The following is an 18509-nucleotide window of genomic DNA, read 5'->3' on the forward strand; positions in this document are numbered from 1 at the left end:
AATATTTTATTCCAGTTGAGAGAGAGAGAGCTGTTCAGAAAACAGAACTTTCATCCCATGGGAAAGTCTGATATTTCAAAATTTTGTTGTTCAAAATATCAAAATTTTTCTCGTGGAATGAAAAGTTCCAAAAAAACCTTAAATTTGGGAATGTCCTGATGAAAAACTGGGCATTTTTTGATCAAAACGTTTAGTTTTGAAATATTGATGTTTTGGAAATCTTGATTCAAAATTAAATGTTTTGCTTTGAATTTTCCTTTCAAAAAATTGGAAAACACAGTCAATCAGCTTTTTCCCACCAAAAAAAAAAAAAAAAAAAATCGCTTTCAACAAAACCCTATATTTTGTCCAGAAATTTTCAGTTAAAATGTTTTGACCTGCTCTAATGAGAGGTCATGTGTCTGTGATGTTTGTTTTAATATAGTTAGTGTATATAGATAGGTGCAGTATGTTCAAACATTTAAATACAGATTTATTACAATGTCATTGTTTCACAGTTAAAAAATGCAAAGATTTAAAACTCCATCAGAAATATTGTTGGATAAAACTAATAGGATGTGCCAAGTTATGATACAATTTTTACAATATAAAATGTGCCATACTCAGCCACACTGAGACAGACAAACAGGAGTAGAAGTCATTACATGCAAGGAGATAGAATAAGCATTGCTGAAGGAAGGAATTACAGATTCAGAGGCCAGAAGGGACCCTTGTGATCATCTGATCTGACCTCCTGTGTAATATAGGCCATGGAACCCCTCACCCCCCAAAATAATTCCTAGAGCAAATCTCTTAAAGCATCCAATCTTGATTTATAAATTGTCATTGATGGGGAGTCCCCCATGACCCTTGGAAAATTGTTCCAGTGGTTAATTACCCTCATTGTTAAAAATGTATTCCTTATTACCAGTCTGAATTTGTCTAGCTTCAACTTCCAGCCATTGGATCAGTTAAACCTTTCTCTGCTAGATTGAAGAGTCCATTTCTAAATATTTGTTACCCATGTAAATACTTACAGACAGTAGTCAACTCACCCCTTAACTTCTCTTTGTTAAGCTAAATAGATTGATCTCTGAGTCTTACCTTTTGTGGTCTGTTTTTCATCCAGGTAACCCGAATGTTGCGTGAGTGTAGCTTTTTTACATGACATATTCCATCTTTCTTCTTAAAAGAATAGAAAAAAGTGGCTTGCGCTTACTTGTATTAGCATTTATAAAGTCCCAATGACTCTCTCACATCTTGTGTTTAAGCAGTGCCAGGTTTACAGTGGCGCCATGGAGCCAGGCCCATGCTCAGAAGAGGCCTTGGCCTGCTCCGCTTGCACTGTGCCCCGAGACCCCGCCGGCTCCCCCTGCCCACCACTTGCTCCTCTCGGCCTGGCCAGTGGCCGGCCAAGGGCTCCTCTCTGCCCCCTGGCCCCACCCCCCCGGCTCCTCTCTACCCCCTGGCCGGACCCCAGTGCACCTCCGGCTCCAGGCAGTCTCTGCTTCCCACTACCTGTGGGGCCCCACCTGTCTCCCCACCCGGAGCTGAGCTGCCTGGGACTGGTGCAGAAGCCTGGCCAGTCCCAGCCAGTTGTGTGTGTGTGGAGGAAGAACGACAGTGTCTGGGGCTTGGTTGGGCCCCTCTAGGCAAGTGCGTCTTGAGGGAGCCCAGCCGGGGCAGGCCCTGGCCTGGCTAATTGTGCCACTCCTGAGGGTCTGGAGCGATTCCTCGCCCTGGGACCAGCCCTGGCTGCGCTGCCAGTTCGGCCCGGCAGACACAGTCACGGCCCAGTAGGGCACTGGTGAGTGTGGCTGGGAGGCAGGGTGTGGGGGAGTGGGCCCCTAGGGAGCCTGGGGGGTGCTGGGCTGTAAGGGGGTGGGGAAGATGTGTGTGTTGGGGCACTGTGTGACTGGCAACTGCCAGTTTCTAAATAGTGCCCTCGCACTGGGCTGAGAGGAGCTGGGAGGCCCCTGCCATGCCATGCCCCATTGCCCCGGCTGGCCCCTTGCTTTGGGGACTGACCTCCCTGCACCATGCTCCATTGCCTCCAGGGGGGCCCACAGATATGTTTGGAGGTGGGCCCAAAAAAGGTTAATCTGGCCCTGAAGTGCACTGCTAACTTGGGGACTTAGCAAGGTGAGTGGGCTCAGCAAAGGGTGACCCTTTGCTTTATTGGAGATGGTTATATCTGCAGGGCTGTGTTAGCAGAGGTACATTGATTGGTATATCTGCCCTCTGAGCGTAACCTGAAGTCATTTTTCAATCACTTGACTTTTTAGTTAAAACTAGATACTCTCCACCCTCTTGCAGCAAAGCACATGATGTTCATGGGACTACTTGCATACTTAGGGACAGATCTTCAGCTGGTGTTGATCAAAAATCCATTGAAGTCAATGGAGCTATGCCCGTTTATACCAGCTTTGCATCTGCCACTGAAATGCAAAAACATGCTTGGACCTGGATTTGTAAAGGTGTTTAGGCATTGCTGCCCTCAGCATTGCAACACCAAACTGGTTTAGGAGCCTAACTCTCATTTTCAAAAGGGATTTAGGTACTCAGGAGCCACAATCCCATTGACAGTTGGTGGGATTTTGGCTTCTAAGTGATTAAATCCCTTTTGAAAATGAGTTTTAGACTCCTAAATCAGTTAGGCATTGCAACGCTGAGCCCAGCCACACTTAGGCCCAGATTGTTAAAGGGATTCAAGTGCTTAGCTGAATCAGGGCCTTGCTCCTCAATGGGGAGTGTGTCCAGGCCAAGTTTCAAACCTGAGCTGTACCTGCTGTAGTAAAACGTTCAAATCAAAGTTTGGGTAGAGAATTTCTTGAGGTTATTTTTTCACTCCCCCATAAACTCAGAAATCACCAAAGGCAGCTTAATCTCTTCTTCAGAGAGAGAGAGAGAAGATGTGGAAATGTTCAGCCCCAAAGGTGAGTGTTGTGAACACTGGTAGCATGCGAAAAGAGGGCTAGAATGGATGCTGCTTTGCAGGTCTTTCCTGGCAATGTGGTGTTCTTTAAAAGTAAAAAACTGGGGTAGTTTGAGGATCCAGATGAACTGGGATCCAAAATCCTGCTTGCTTGGGTGTGGCTACGGTAAAAAGAGATGTTTGGTCCATCTCCAGGGCACATCTGTGTCATGAAGTTTGTGATATTTCTTTATACGACAATCTATTTAGCCTTGAGTGCTCTCCAAATTTGGACAAACTGGAAGGTATAAGGTGTGCTTGTCTTTTTGTCTTCCAGCCTCCACACGAGTACAATCTAATCTGGATAACAGCTGATCTCATTTCATTTACCATAATTGTAGGAGTTTTTATATTCCAGAAGTAAGTAGCATTATCACAGATCAACTCTCATGTATTTGTGGTGTGTTTGTTCATCTCAAGGGTGGGGAGATGCAGTATTCTTTAGAGCCCTTGCTTATAATGACACTTATAATCAGCCCCAGTCCCAATTTACTTATCTCCTCACCTACCCCCACTCAGTTATAAGCAATTGAACGAGGCTGCTACATGGGCCATAAAGATTACGATGAATGAGGACTTCTGAAAAGGGGTGGTCGTTCAAATTTGGTGTGGTTCTTGAGGTGGCACTAAAAAATGTGTGTGGGAGAGAACTGTCGATGCTTAAGAGAAACAGGAACCACAAGGAAAGAGCTTAAAATTCTTCAATGTTATATGAGGAATTCTCAGCAGCTCCAGAGATTCTCCCGTCATGGGAATGCTTTAGAATGCGAAGAAACCTCTATGAGTTGGGATGTTCTAAAATTGGAACGTTCAGTTTGGAAGAAAAGCATGAGATTGTCAGAACTTCGCCGATCACCTAATGGCTTTACAGTTCAGGTTTCTCTGAACGTGTGGAGAAAGGTTCCACACCCTTCTCTAACGGACAGAGGGAGCATAACTTCTACTAGCGAGTACTGGAAACTTCACTAAAGATAGCATAGCTAAGGTTGCATTTGGTTCCTTGGTTTATCTGAGGATTAAATATCTTTGTTAAGCATGGAAACAAATGCAGAACACAAACTAGATTACCTCCCTCGCTCATAGGATGGAGATCTAATTTTTTGGCAAGTTGCAAGTAAACCTACTTGTTTGCATTAGGAATTCATAATGGCAGGGTAGGGGAATGTTTAACATGTTTTTGGAACCCTGTAACAAGTATCGGTCACCCATGCCATGCTCTCCTTTGTTTATCCTGGGGGGATCCCTGGCACATCCCCTGAAACTTGCCTTTCCTCCTAAGAGGAACTTTTCATCACCAGTTATGACAATGTGACCTGGCTGTCTTGGAAAACCTGGACTCAGCAATAGATATGCTCTGAGGACAGGAAGACAGCAGGGTCTGCCTAAGGAAATGTGTCATTTTAAAACTCCACCTTCTCCTTTTCTGAGTTTCTCTTTGTAACCTTCTGTTTGGCACATCTGAACCACCACAGTGTGTGTACTGAATGGGCTGTAATTTCCATCCTGATTATTACCACAAACATCCTGGCATTAGGCACAGCAGTCGCCCATGAAACATCCGCTTCAGCTTCGCAAGCTAGTGATTGCGATGTCACGTTGCCCTCATTAAGTTGCTTTTGACTAATTCCCTGTGCAGATAATTATCTTGCTATTTTTGTAATGTGTTACAGTAGAGTGTCTGCAGCTGTTGAGAACCCCACTTACTGGCTGGACTCCATGCCAGAGACTAGAGCTGTCGTACTGCATCTAACTGGCCTCGTTCAACTCTGTTATATCTTTGCCATCTGCTGAATTCAGTAACCCAGATTCATAACGGGGTAGCTCCAAGGCTGCGGAGTTATGCCGGCAATGAGTTTTGTTCACTGACTTCATTGTTGTGGCATAAGTGTAACTGACCAACAATATCCTCATATCACGTTAGGAAATTTCCCAGAAACCAAAAGTACATCTGTAAAATTATCAGAATTTTGACTGTATTTTGGATCTGAATAATATAGATTTTGAGGCCAGGAAGGGACCCTTGCGGTCATCTAGTCTGCATAACACAGGCTATAGAAAAGGAGTACTTGTGGCACCTTAGAGACTAACCAATTTATTTGAGCATAAGCTTTCGTGAGCTACAGCTCACTTCATCGGATGCATACTGTGGAAAGTTTAGAAGATCTTATTATATACACACAAAGCATGAAAAAATACCTCCTCCCACCCCACTCTCGGCAGAGTGGGGTGGGAGGAGGTATTTTTTCATGCTTTGTGTGTATATAATAAGATCTTCTAAACTTTCCACAGTATGCATCCGATGAAGTGAGCTGTAGCTCACGAAAGCTTATGCTCAAATAAATTGGTTAGTCTCTAAGGTGCCACAAGTACTCCTTTTCTTTTTGCGAATACAGACTAACACGACTGTTACTCTGAAACAGGCTACAGAATTTCACCTGGGACTAAAACTTGATTTCTTAAATTGCAGGTGAATCATACAAATCAAATAAACCCTTACCCCAGACGAACGCCAGATAAAGAAATGCACTGAGCACACTGTATCAGTCACAAGGGTGTGACTGTCTGACTTGCTCTCTTGTTTGGGAATTTTAAGGCCGGAGTGGCAACCATTTGACCCTTTGTTTCAGAGTCTTCAAGTCTTTCCTAAAGCAGTTCTACAGCAATTCCTCTGAATCCCTTCCAAGAATCTGCATCTTAAGACAGTCTGAATTTATGTATTTATTTAATCTTTCTATTTTACATCCCTTAAAAACCAGGCTATTTAGATATTTACCAAGGCTGCTGAGAGTGTGGAGAGACAGGGATAATTTCCAGTAATCATGGATTTTTAAACGGCCAGAAAAGGAATGTAAAGAGCATGGTGAGAGGTGAAATGAGCAGACATTGAGGGAGTGGTAGAATTATTATGTAAGTGCCTGAAATCCCCATTGTGCTAGGTGGTGGTAAGAGCTCAGAAATACTCTTGGTGACCATATATAAATTCAAAGTTGGTGCAAGCAGGGACACTTGCAGTTCACTTCAGTAGTACCTGCTTTCCCTAGGGCTGAATTTCATCCCTTGTTTTACCCTGTAGCTCATAATGTGTCCAAACCTGTTAGTGGAATTACCCAGAGGCCTATAGTTTGCAGGGTCAATCAGTTACAGGTGAGTATTAAAACCTCCCATAGCCAGGACTTGTTACCCTCCAAAGTGTCTCTTTTAAAGACTTAAGAAGAAGAAGAAGAAGAAGAAAAATTCAACGCCACAAATTCCAATTGCTGTAACTAAAGCCAAGGACTTGCCTTTACAGATGTGGGACTGGGAACCTACACTGCTGCCCTGTGGTTGTCACTCAGAGGGAGCCATTCCCATGGCTCATGCCCGTCTCTACCGTGTGGAAGTGTTGGTGCTGCATTTGGGGAGTTCAGAAACCAATCCCCAAACCCAGCTGAATCATTCTCTCTCCCTCTCTCTGCTGCAGTGAGACAGGCTCAGAATCTGACCCTTGTGGATTCTTTGCAAGTCTTGCTGGGCAAATCAGTTACTTCCTTCACCCCAAGGATGAGGCGATGGGTTGGAATGGAGCCACACCTTAATGTGCTCGTCCTACCCCCTAGGCATAGCTTTCCTGCTTTCCATAGCAGGGCTGCACTTTATTCTACTGTTCAGCCTCAGCCCTAGTGACCAGATGTCGAATCTCTGTGGTCTCGCTAGTGGGGAAGTACCGACTGTGATGACGTTCTAATCCAGGGGTGGGCAAACTTTTTGGCCCGAGGGCCACATCTGGGTATGGAAATTGTATGGCGGGCATGAATGCTCACGAAACTGAGGGTTGAGGTGCAGGAGGGGCTGAGGGCTCTGGGGCGGGGGCAGAAATGAGGAGTTCAGGGTGCGGGAGGGGGCTCCAGGCTGGGGAAGAGGGTTGAGGTGTAGGGTGGGGGGTGAGGGCTCCGGCTGGAGGTGCAGGCTGCAGCGTGGGGCTGGGGATGAGGGTTTGGGGGCATAGGAGGGTGTTCTGGGCTGCGACTGAGGGTTTCAGAGGGTGGGAGGGAGATCAGGGCTGGGGCAGGGGGTTGGGGCAAGGGAGGGGGTTGGGTGCAGGCTCCGGGCAGCGCTTACCTCAAGCAGCTTCTAGAAGCAGCGGCATGTCCCCCCTCCAGCTCCTACACAGAGGTGCAGCCAGGCGGCTCTGTGCACTGCCCCGTCCGCAGACGCCACCCCGCAGCTCCCATTGGCCTCAGTTCCCAGCCAATGGGAGCTGCAGGGGCAGTGCGAGGAGCCCCATGGCTACCCCTACGTGTAGGAGCCGGAGGGGGGACATGCCGCTGCTTCCGGGAGCCGTGCGGAGCCATGGCACGTACAGAGCGGGGTAAGCCCCGACCCCACTCCCTGGCTGGAGCAGGGCAAGCCCCAGATCCTGCTACCCAGCAGGAGCTCAAGGGCTGGATTAAAACATCTAAAGGGCCGAATGCGGCCCCCTGGGCTGTAGTTTGCCCATCCCTGGTCTAACTGATCTTTTTTGCTTTCTTGCCTTGTTTATTTTTTTCCTGCTCTGACTATTGTGCATGTTCCTCCTCTTTCTCTCTGCTGCATTCTGGCATCTCACAGCTATCACATGATCAGGTAATTCTGGTGCTTTCCTCTTCCTCTTCTCATTCCACCCTCCTCTTTCTTTCTGGTAGGGCTTCACTGCAGACTGGGATAATACAGAACACCCCCTGAATGATGCTTTAAACTGCACAGCTCCGCAAATGTCTTGCTGAGTGTCTGAGTCGTAACTTGTTCAATAGTTACTAAAATTAGACTGCCCCCATGCCACATCCAACTGACCCTTCTAGAGACACTTGGACATTCCACGTCAATGGTACAAGCCACTTCCCTTTGCTGGAGGGTTTATTCTAGGATACCTGAGCACCTTTTAATTAGGTAACCTTCAGGAAACCATGGTGCTCTCCAAGTAGAAATATCCCATTGCAAGATTACCCTCCAGGTAGCATTTTTATAGTCTAATCTGCTCTATTTAGTCCTTTCCAAGTTAACAAATTTGGCTTCATAATTTATATACAATATTTCAGGTTTTTTTACCCCTTCTTGGCCAATTTCAGTTACCCTGAGAGAACTGGGAAGGAGTTGTGGTGCGCTGAGCGTAAAGCTGACCGTAGTTCTTGGCAAATCTTCGGAGCCAGATTCTGTTCTCAGTTATACCAGCATAATTGTATAGCAAGGGAGGTACTCCACAGTTCTCCCGATGTGTCCTAGATCACAGTCTGGCTTGTGGTGTGCGCAGCTGACATCACGCTATCTCCTTAAAGCGTAATGTATCTGCCATCCAAGGCAAAATGCGGCATCATTATTCACCCCCATCGTCAAAGTGCTGTCTTTCACTTTTCATGATTGTCTTGGCAACGATAAGATATTAGCAGGGGGGAGGGGTAGTGAAAGATTTGGCGGTCAGCTGCTGCACTGGTCTGAGCTCAGAATCTTTCAAGATTCTCCTTTCACTGACACCACTATAAACCGGGAGTAAATCCACTGAAGTCAATGGCATTTTGCCAGTGTAGGTTGGAAGAGGCTCAAGACCCCAGGACACTGCATTTCAGGCTCCCTGAAATACTCTTCTGATTGTTTATTGTATTGGGCTGTTTCAGTTGCTTCTGCCTTTAGGGACTATTTGAAATCTGTCCTCACTCTGCAGTAAAGCCTTCACCCCTTTTAGTTCTATGTTTGAACCAAACTCTTCATGTGTAACCTTCTCCATACATTTAGCTCTGAGCAATGAGATTGTATTACTGATAAATGTCCCAGTGTGTGTGTCTCTCCTTTTTTATTTGAGTTTGAACATTTGCCATTTGTAAGTATTGCCTGCTAGAAGGTACGTGACGACTTGCACAGTTGTCTTCAGTCTGCAGAGTAACTGGATCTCTTGTTATCTGAAGCTGCCTTTTAAAATGGCAGCGAAAAATACAGTGAACGTTATGGGAATGTTACTGATGTGGAGCAAATTCTTCCCCAGGTACACAGGCTCAGTTCACATCAACATAATTGAGAAATGTGCATGTGTTTCTATGGCCTTTCATAGCCAAGGTGATCAGACTGGACATGTTAAATGCTCACTGGAATTTTTTTTTTTTAAAGGGAATTCTGGATTCCAGGCATATACTAAATGTTGAAAACCCCTTATATAGCATTTCATCTGCGATTGAGACTCACAGGACCCTGACCCAAACCAATGTGTTATTTTCAATTCTGTCTAAAAGTAAAAAGCACATACCCCATTTTATTTAAAAAAAAAAAAAACTGTCTTGGGTTTGTGGGACTAATGATATTCAACATTAGGGTTCTGTCTTGTTTTCAACTGTCCTGTGCAAACTATATTTTCTACTGGTTCGTTCAAGCCATATTTTGAGTTAGGCCTCATTGAACGTGTACCTGGTTCTTTACATTATTCTGAAAATCTGGGTGGTAAGAGATGATGGAAATACAGTGGTTGCCATTAACAGCTTATGGTTAGCTAATAGTTACCATATGGTGAGGCTGGCCATAACATTGCCCTACACTTAGATTAGGAAATAACCGTGCTATCCTGATAAATTCTGACTGCTTAACGCCAGCCACTCTATACTTCACACTTAAAATTGCCTACAGTCTGCAGACTGTGGGCCCTGTTTAGCTCTCCTCATCCAGGCAAAACATCAACCACAGGGACCTCTACAGTCATTGGGAGTCTTGCCTGGGTAAGCATCATTACCCTTGTAATTTGCCTCCACCCCCCAAAAGCTGGGGGGGAATAGCAACCTGCCCTTAAAGCCACTAGGTTGCAGCTATTTCAGAACCATGAGGCAACGAGTTCCTAAGCTGAGGGCTGCTCACAGAACATCCTGCCAGCAGATTTCACCCCTCTTATATGCTGAGCAGGCTCTAATTCATGCCCTGGCACTGAGCACGCCGTTAACCCGCTGTGGGGTGTAAGGGAGAAGGTCTGTTTTATTACCCCATTCAGTCACCTCTGAACTTGGCCTCTGGCCTTTCAGCTGTGTGTCTGAACCAAGCCTCAGTCATGGCCAAAAATATCTAGTTCCGCTGGGCCTTTCCTTTAGGGATGGGACACCCTGACGTAGTTCGTCTTGCACACCAGCCAGAACGGATGCTGAAAGTTGCAAGTACCCAAGAAATGTATAGGACAGAACTTCACAGCTGACCATTTCATCATGGGCCATGACAGCAGAGACCCTGATCCTGCTAGATGTTGAGTAGCTGCAACGCTGATTTCAGTGGGAGACGAGAGCCCTCTGCCCTTCGTTGGGTTGGGCGCTGATGTCAGCAGCTCTTTTCTTCAAAGTCAGTTAATGGCTCGCCTTGGAACATCCTCTGAGCGCGTTCAGGAGGACATTTATTTAGCAAGTCATGCTCCGCTCCACCACCTCTTGCCTCATCCAGATTGCTGCTGTACATGCCTTGGCTCTGTCAGCCCACTGTAGCTTTGTCCATCCCACGCTTTTTTCCTCTCCCTTGTAAAGAGCAGTCTCCTGCCTGCCTGCTGTTGTAACACCAACAGACCCCTGTCGTCAGCGGGCGGGATCGAACCTGGGACCTTGGGAGCTGAGTGCATGAGCCTCTACCGCATGCGCTAAAAGCCAGTTGGCTGGTAGCTAAGGCTGTAGAGCAGACTTATTTAACTCTAAGTGGTCTCGATGTCACAAGATGAGACAGAACACCGCACCCAGGAAGTGTGTGGGTTACATACTCCCCCTAGCTGAGGAAGCGCATCCTGAGCTTCAGAGTCTTCCCAGTTGAAATCCCGGACGAGCCCCCACTTGTAACACCGACAGGCCCCGGTTGTCGGCAGGTGGGATCGAACCTGGGACCTTGGGAGCTTGGTGCATGAGTCTCTACCGCATGAGCTAAAAGCCAACTGCCTGTTAGCTAAGGCTGTAGAGCAGATTCATTTTCTCTCTCTCGCTAAGTGGTCTCTGGCCACTAGATGGGACAGAATACCCAGGATGTGTGGGGGTTAGACAGTGTTTTATAAAGAGTTCCAACAGTGCAGAAAGGCTGCACAGGGCGTATCTCTGCCTGAGTATTCCTAGAACCTTTTGAGTAGATTTTTTTTGTTTGCCGGCTGTGGGCCTGGTCCTGTGAAGTGCTGAGTACCCTTAACTCAGGTGGACTTCAGTGGGAAGTTCCCACCTTGCACTAGGTGCTAAATGCCTAGCAAATGGATTCCTTGCAAGAGGTAGTATTGATTTTCCCTTGATATTCCACTAGGTGGCGCCAGATAACTGGAAACCTGACAGGCTTACATCTTTTTCAGTTTACACTCATCCTAGATCTTGATGAAGTATCAACATAAAGTTACGGATCTCTTTGTTACTATGTAAATAAGGGAGAACTAGCTGAGATCCTTTACTGAAAGCTAGAACCTGATATACTTCCCCCACAGGGAAGAGAGTTGGACTGCGTGTTGGTGGGAATCACACCCTCCTATTCAAAGGCAGCAGTTGACCCTAAAATCTAGAAAACAATGCTAAAAAAATGTCCACTTTGCTAAACTGTTTCAGGCGCAGGATTTTTGCCCCAAGTATTCTCTTGGCAGCTGGTTTATTAGTAATATGGAGATGTTTGCTTTAGGAAAGGCAGTGGGATGAAGTTCCTCTGACATAAAGGTGTGAAATCGAATGTCCAAAATGTTATTGCACCTAGAGAGTCTAGTATGCAGCCTAAATATAAGTAGCCATTGGTATTTATATTATAGTAGTACTCAGTGGCCCCAATTTGGATTGAGGCCGTGTGGTGCAAGGCACTGTACGTACCCATAGTGGGAGAGAGTCCAATCTAAACAGACAAGCCAAAGGAATGGAGGGGAAGAGGAGTACAGAAAGGTGAAATGATTTGTCCAGGGAAGCCCAGTACATCAGTGTGAGCTCTGGGGACAGAATCTGGTTTCCTGGCACCCAGTGCAGCACCTTTACCTGCTCTGCCTCATGGCTGCCTCATCCTTGCCTCCATCAATGTAGATTCAGCCTAGCTCTTCACTGTATCCTTTTTGGGCAAAAGTATCCAATAGCTCTGAAATGTAATTGTCCACGTGTTAAAGGGACACTTCCCGGCTAAAAGGGAAAAAAGACAAAGACCTTCCTGGTGTTGGTAACAATTCTTTAGCTGATTAAAAGTGAATTTTTAAAAATCTGGTATACATTTCACTGTGCTTTTATTTTTCTCATTTATTTGATTTGGACAATGAACCTCAACCTAGACAGTTTCACTTTTATGGTCACATCACCTTGCTGGATTTCATTGTTTTCCCAGTGTTGTGTGGTGGAAACTTCAGGAAGATGTTTAATTTCACTGACACTTTAAAAAGAGAAAAACAGGAATAGAACATTTTCCCCCAAACCCAGAAATGTTGGGTCTAGGTTACCTGACTCTGTCCCACTAATCAGAGCACAGTCACTAATGTGACCAAATCACAACACTTCTTGCTGTGCAGTGTTGAAACCAATCTCTCAAACCACCTGGGCGTGTTGTATATGGATAATAATATTCAGAATTACAGTACTAAGGGTTTGAAAAAATCCTTACGAGCTTTGGAAAGGGCTACAAATACTCATGCTTCAGGGCATAAACCATCCTCTAGTAGGGGGTCAGGAAGAAACTTTTCTTGGGAGCAGGTCATTCCATAACTACCCACTTTGGGTTTGCTTGCACCTTCCTCTGAAGCAGCGAGTAGTGATGTCTTCCTTATGCATGTCTCTGATTTGTCTGAAATGGACATTACTACTGAACATTTTCCTTCCGTAATTAGTCTGTATACCTTTAACAAAGCGGGGAAGATGAAGGCACTTTCACAGAAATGGTGTCATTTGTTTAAGACTGCCTGATTTTCAGAGATATTGAGCTGCTGTGCACCTCAGAAAATCAAACCATCTCTGGCTAACACCAGAGCCCACATGAACTCTAGTGGAGCAAAGCCATATTGCATCGCCGGGGTTTGTGACTGCATTTGTCAGTGGCTGCTTGCTTAGAGAGCCTCTTAGGCCATTAGAGGATAGACCTTTTGAGGGCAGAGCTTTACATCCCCCTTTTCTGCTGCAGATGGCGTCTGGGAAGCATAAGGACCTACAACCCGGAGCAAATCATGCTCAGTGCTGCTGTCCGCAGGTCCAGCAGGGACGTCAAAATCATGAAGGAGAAATTGATCTTTTCAGGTATGGCCACTTGAGAGCGAGATCCGCAGTATGTCAGTAAGTAAAGCCAGGGTCAGAGGGAGGAGTTCTGCTCTTACCTGGCCATCAGTTAGATAATGGAGCCTTTTATTCCAGTACCTCAGCTGCTGTCGCACTCTCTGAGCGTGCCTCTTACTAGAGATATTGAGGATAGCACCACAGATCTAAGCAGAGAGCTGACCTGTGTATTGGCTGCTAAGATGGATGGAGAAAGAGGGCAGAGGAGGTGAAGAAAAATCAAATCTAAATAACTGAAAATCTGTGGTGGGATCCTGCGGTTAGCAGCAAGCCAACGAGCCTCCTACTGATTTTCTCAGCACTGGACAGTGCCACTGATCAGGATCTGGCCCTGCAGTCCTCACTCACACATGGCCACTGGTATTAAGGTGGGAGTCGGGCTTTCAGGGTTGGGCCCCAATATTGCAGTGTGAGGATGTGTAATAACTGAAGCTACTGCTTTGGCAGGAAAGATCCAGCAACCACAGGCAGGATCCTGGTCTCGTAAATCAGTGTTGGATCTGTCCAGGCATAGCTGGGATAACTGACTAGGAGGTGAGGCAAACCCCAGGGATTTTGAGTGTTTACAAAATCGCGAGGCTTTATGCAGTTGTTATATTGGAGCATTAAGAAATGTACCAAGTTGGACAATTGGATATTGAAAATCTTCCCTGGTGGTGATATTTTTTGTATTACTGTCACAGCTAGAAGCCTGAGTCATGGACCAGGTCCCCATTGTGCTAGGCGCTGTAAAAACACAGAATGAAAAAACAGTCCCTGCCCCACAGAGCTGACAATCTAAGTACTAGACAAGAGACAGGTGGAGACAGGCAGGTGGGAAGCAAGGAAACAGAGGTGATACTGACCCGCCTGATAGGCAGTGGTCTCCGCACTCTAGCAGCCTCGCCATTGACAAAATGTTCTGTAGGAATCATGGCAAAGGAGACTTTTGAGGAGGGATCTGAAGGCCAACGGGGCTTTAAATGTAGAAGCTTCCTTCTCTCCAGTAGAAAAGGGAAGTAAATGGTGAGCTGTGTAATGGGCTGATCGTCCCTTTGACGACGTGTGTAGCAGGCACTCAGCAGGGTCAGACAGTTTTGTTTCCAGCACAATTGCAGTCACCTCTTTAAATATCAGCGTAGTAAGAAGGTGATGCTAGGCCTTATCGTTAAGACCATAGCGCATCGGTATAACATCTGATGCACTCTCCATCGAGACGGGACTGTGCCCTGTGCTGGAACCCTAATGGACTTCATGATCTACTGGATCTTTTCCATCTCTAACTGTGATCCTGAGCATTGGCCTGTTTGAAAATTTGAGTCAATTTGGACCCTTGCTTCATTGAGGCTCTTTAAACTATCTTGCAACTTCTAGCCTCTGGCATCTGAAATTGACCTGATTCATTCCCTCCCCCTCCCGCCGCCTTAAAGACAGTAGTTCTTTAGAAGGTAAGAAGAGCTGAGTGCTTGCACACGGCATTAGCTGGCCCTGTCCCATGGGTGAAGGGTTCTGAAGGGGGTGCAGGTCTAGGGCACTGTGGGTATGGGAAGTAATGACCACTTAAGCACATGCTCTTCCCCACACGCACTGGCATGTCATCATTTTTCCAGCAGGGGGTGCACTTACCACAGGATTGTCTCAATTGATCTGTATGCCGGGTGGTTGTAGCCTGTGGGCCCCAGGCTATTAAGAGACATGAGGTGGGTGAGGTGACACCTTCTCTTGGACCAACTTCTGCTGGTGAGAGAGATGCGCTTTTGAGCTACAGAGAGCTCTGCTTCAGGTCTGGGAAAGGTACTCCCAACACAAAGGGCACAGAGATACTTTGGGAAAGGTACTCCAGTACCTTTGCGGACTTTGTGTTATGACCTGAAGGTGAGCTCTGTGTAGCCCGAAAGCTTGTCTCTCTCACCCACAGAAGTTAGTCCAAAAAAAAAAAAATTTTTACCTCACCCACCTCTGTGGCTGCGATATGAGGAGGGGCCTGATCCTGATCTTGCTTATACTGATATAAAGGCAGTGGAATCACCCTGGTGTAAAATCACTGTTTGGGTCAGAATCAGGCCCATATATTCTGCCACTGACGCGCTGTGTGAATTATTTTTTTTTTAGGGGGGGACGTGCAATTCACTTAACTTCTCTGAGCCTCAGTTTACCTGTCTCTAAAAATGAGAGAACGTGGGGCCTGAGGTGCTGAGCGCCATAAACTTCCTTTAACTCCAGTGGATCGGCCTCGAGGGAACGCATTTGAATAAAACGCGGCTGGGGACTCCAGTGATTGGCGGCACTTGAATCATGACTTCATTTGTCTTTCCTCTCCCCCAGAAATAAACAACGGCATGGAGAATGCAGATGAGCTGTCGTTGTGTTCTGAAAACGGTTACTCCAATGAGGGTATCGCCCCCTTGGATCGTCGGGACATGAAGCTACGCATGGACTGAGGAATTAAAGGCCCATGGCACGACGCCCTCCCCCCCGCAGTACTCAGGTCTGCGATGGGTGGTATTCACGCTGTCTGGGATGTGGGAACACTCTGTGGAACTACCGGACATGCAGAGACCCCGTCTATTGCTCTTGTTGCTGGCTCCTGACATACTCTGGACTGTGAGGCTGGGGCAGCTTTTTGTAAATATGTAGAAAGTCCTTTTTTTGTCTCTTTTGTGTATTTTGGGGGGTTGTATGTATTTCTTCCAGGGCACGAGTGGGAATAACTTGTGCATTGAAACAGGAACATTTTGGCTGAATCTGATGAAATATTGAGGTGGCATCTTGGACACTGGGGGAGACAGGTGGGGCATGGACCTGATCCTCCCCCTCCACTCCACTCTTCCCCTTGGTGCAGCGATTGTTAGCTGAACTTGTTTAAAAAATATGTTGTGACGTTCTTGTGACGTATCATTTCTTTTTCTGGCTAATGAAGTTTTAACTAATCAGATAGAAGGCTGTTCAGAGCTTCCTAGCAGGAGGGAAGGTGCTGCTCCCAGAGCGTGTTCGGAATCAGCGGAAGGAATCAGGTTGGCTGACTCACTTTCACGCCTTCCCCCAGAATAGCAGGACCGAAGCATGCAGGGATCGTATGAAATATATGATAGAAAGTGCTCAGAGCAAAACCCTTGGCAAGTTTTATGGCCTATGCTGCAGTCCTTCCCCAAAGAAATTTCTTCTAGATGCTCCTGGGCTGGTAAAGACCTTAAATAGACCCCTAGTTTGTATTTCATAAGTCAGCCTCCATGAAGAGTCTCGATTCCATGATGGCTAGTAAAGAGGACCCAACACCTTGTTCATCACCCAGATCCAGCTAAAGTGCCCGCCACTTAGAACAGGTGGTGTAGTTTGTGTTAACCCTTAAACTGGTGGTGGGGAAGGGAAGCCACAATCAGCAGTGGCGTGGAAGCCTGTGTTTCTCAGTCACAGGTCAAGCAGCTCAGCTTGACGAATTGAAGCTTGAAGAAGTAGTGAAGAATTCTGGATTGTAAATCGTAAAGCACAAAGTGAAGCAGTCTCGGAGAACAAGGGAGACCTTCTCCTGAATTCTTTGTTGTTGTGTAAAAGACTGCACGTTAATCTCCTCCAAAGGAGCAATAATGACAGAATATGAGGTGCTTGCACAGAATAGGAGCTCCCGTTCGCGTTTTTCCAGTGCAAGAGGCTTTAAACCAAAATCCTACATTATAATAAAAAAGCCCAGAAATTGAGTGGATCAGTGATGCATTTCCCCCCCTCTTCCAAATGTCAATATTTATTTTCTCCGTCAACTCCTCCTCCCACTCCCCCACACACTCCTCCCACTCTTTTCACACATCACAGCTGGGCCACAAATGAAAGTCCCAGGCACTTGCCCTTTTTGACTGTAGTTTTCCCCTTCTCTCACTGAGATGAGTCAGGTATTGGGCTATTTAGCTTTTTCACTATTTTGCCTGTTCTAAAGTCTGTTGCAGCCAGAGAAGAGACTCCTATAGACTTCAGTAGGCTTTGGATCAATCCCTAATGTGGTATTTGTTAGTTTTGCTTCTTTACTGTAGCTTGGCTAACACAGAAATGTGGAATACGGGAAATACCATTGATCACTTCTTTTGAAGTTCATCAAATGCTGCCTTGAAAATCAATTGAGTCTGAAATTTGGCTCTTGATGAGGGATTTGAGTCAAGTCTGCGATTCTTCAATCAAAATTAAGGTGAAATGGGATTTATTTGCAGAGTCCTGCCTGAAGAAACTGAAGCCATGGCATTTATTTTGCTAAACAGAGAGCAAACTCCGTTTAGGGTTTGCTGTAAAGTTGTATCGGATGCCAGATGTAGAGTGTGTTAATGGGTTTGCCAAACCATAGTCGGAATAGAAATACTGTCATGAAATTATTTGCAAAATGATTAAAAATGTAAACATTCCCCAGCAGTGTTAGAAAGCCAAACCCAGAGGTGTTGTGTCTGGTGCCTAAGAACTGGAAAGTGAAACTGACTAGAAACAGAAAGTGAAACTGACTGAACTAATTGAATGAAGTGCAAAATGTCAACAGTATCTAGGTGGTGGGAGGAAAAAATTCTCCTTGAATCTTTTGTTTTTAATAATCAAAGATGTAACACAGGTAAGGAATTAAATATATTTATATTATATAAAGGTGTGGCTCAATTATTACCCTTTTAGATTCTTATCAGGGTTACACCACTGTAAATCCAAAGTCCAGCTATTAAAATAATTTGAATTGACTGGATTTTTACCAGTGTAGCTGGCATCAGAACCTGGCACAGGGTGTCACCCCCAATACACTACCCTCTTTCATGGTACTCTATCAAGTCTGTGTGAAACAAGATGGCTTTCTGCACAACTGAAAGATCTTATATAAAGTTGCTCTTCCTTCCATTGTGGTGCAGTATTGAAACATTCCTGGCTAATTGTCATATCAACTGAAAGACTTTGTTACATCTCAGCATCTGTTGATGGTTACCTGCGTGTTTGGGTTTTATCCTTGGAGATGACTTTGTGGAAAGGTCAGACACTTTTTTTTTTAAAGTTTGGGTGGGTTAAAAGAAACTCAACAAGGCACTGTTGACTAAACAAAGTTCATACAATCATGGGGTTGGAAGGGACCTCAGGAGGTCATCTAGTGCAACCCCCTGCTCAAAGCAGGACCAATCCCCAATTTTTGCCCCAGATCCCTAAATGGCTCCCTCAAGGATTGAACTCACAACCCTGGGTTTAGCAGGCCAATGCTCAAACCACTGAGCTATCTCTCCCACCTTCTACCCCCAAAGTTGATTCACAACACACATTTTTGCTATGAGCCCAGGTTATACAGTGATTATGACCACTGTTGCCCTAAAGATTTGCTTTATTTTTTTTAAAGTCTGAGTTTTCAATGA

The 18509-nt window shown here is 45.7% G+C and overlaps 1 protein-coding gene across 4 annotated transcripts in view; it reads left to right on the forward strand.

Annotated features, from left to right (window-relative positions):
- GDPD5 (glycerophosphodiester phosphodiesterase domain containing 5) overlaps nt 1–17766 on the forward strand; it is a 335216-nt gene extending 317450 nt beyond the window's left edge. For 2 of the 4 annotated variants that reach the window (XM_048839760.2, XM_048839778.2), the window contains 4 exons: nt 3231–3313; nt 7541–7555; nt 13025–13137; nt 15478–17766. In XM_048839760.2, coding sequence (XP_048695717.1) covers nt 3231–3313; nt 7541–7555; nt 13025–13137; nt 15478–15593 — 327 coding nt within the window. In that variant the 3' untranslated portion in view covers nt 15594–17766. The remainder of the gene's footprint in view (nt 1–3230; nt 3314–7540; nt 7556–13024; nt 13138–15477) is intronic. The other 2 variants (XM_048839763.2, XM_048839771.2) reach the window with 2 other exon arrangements.
- Nucleotides 17767–18509: the final 743 nt, after the last annotated feature.

The sequence above is a fragment of the Caretta caretta genome, chromosome 1 (genome assembly GCF_965140235.1).
Source record: "Caretta caretta isolate rCarCar2 chromosome 1, rCarCar1.hap1, whole genome shotgun sequence".
In the NCBI taxonomy this organism is placed as follows: Eukaryota; Metazoa; Chordata; order Testudines; family Cheloniidae; genus Caretta; species Caretta caretta.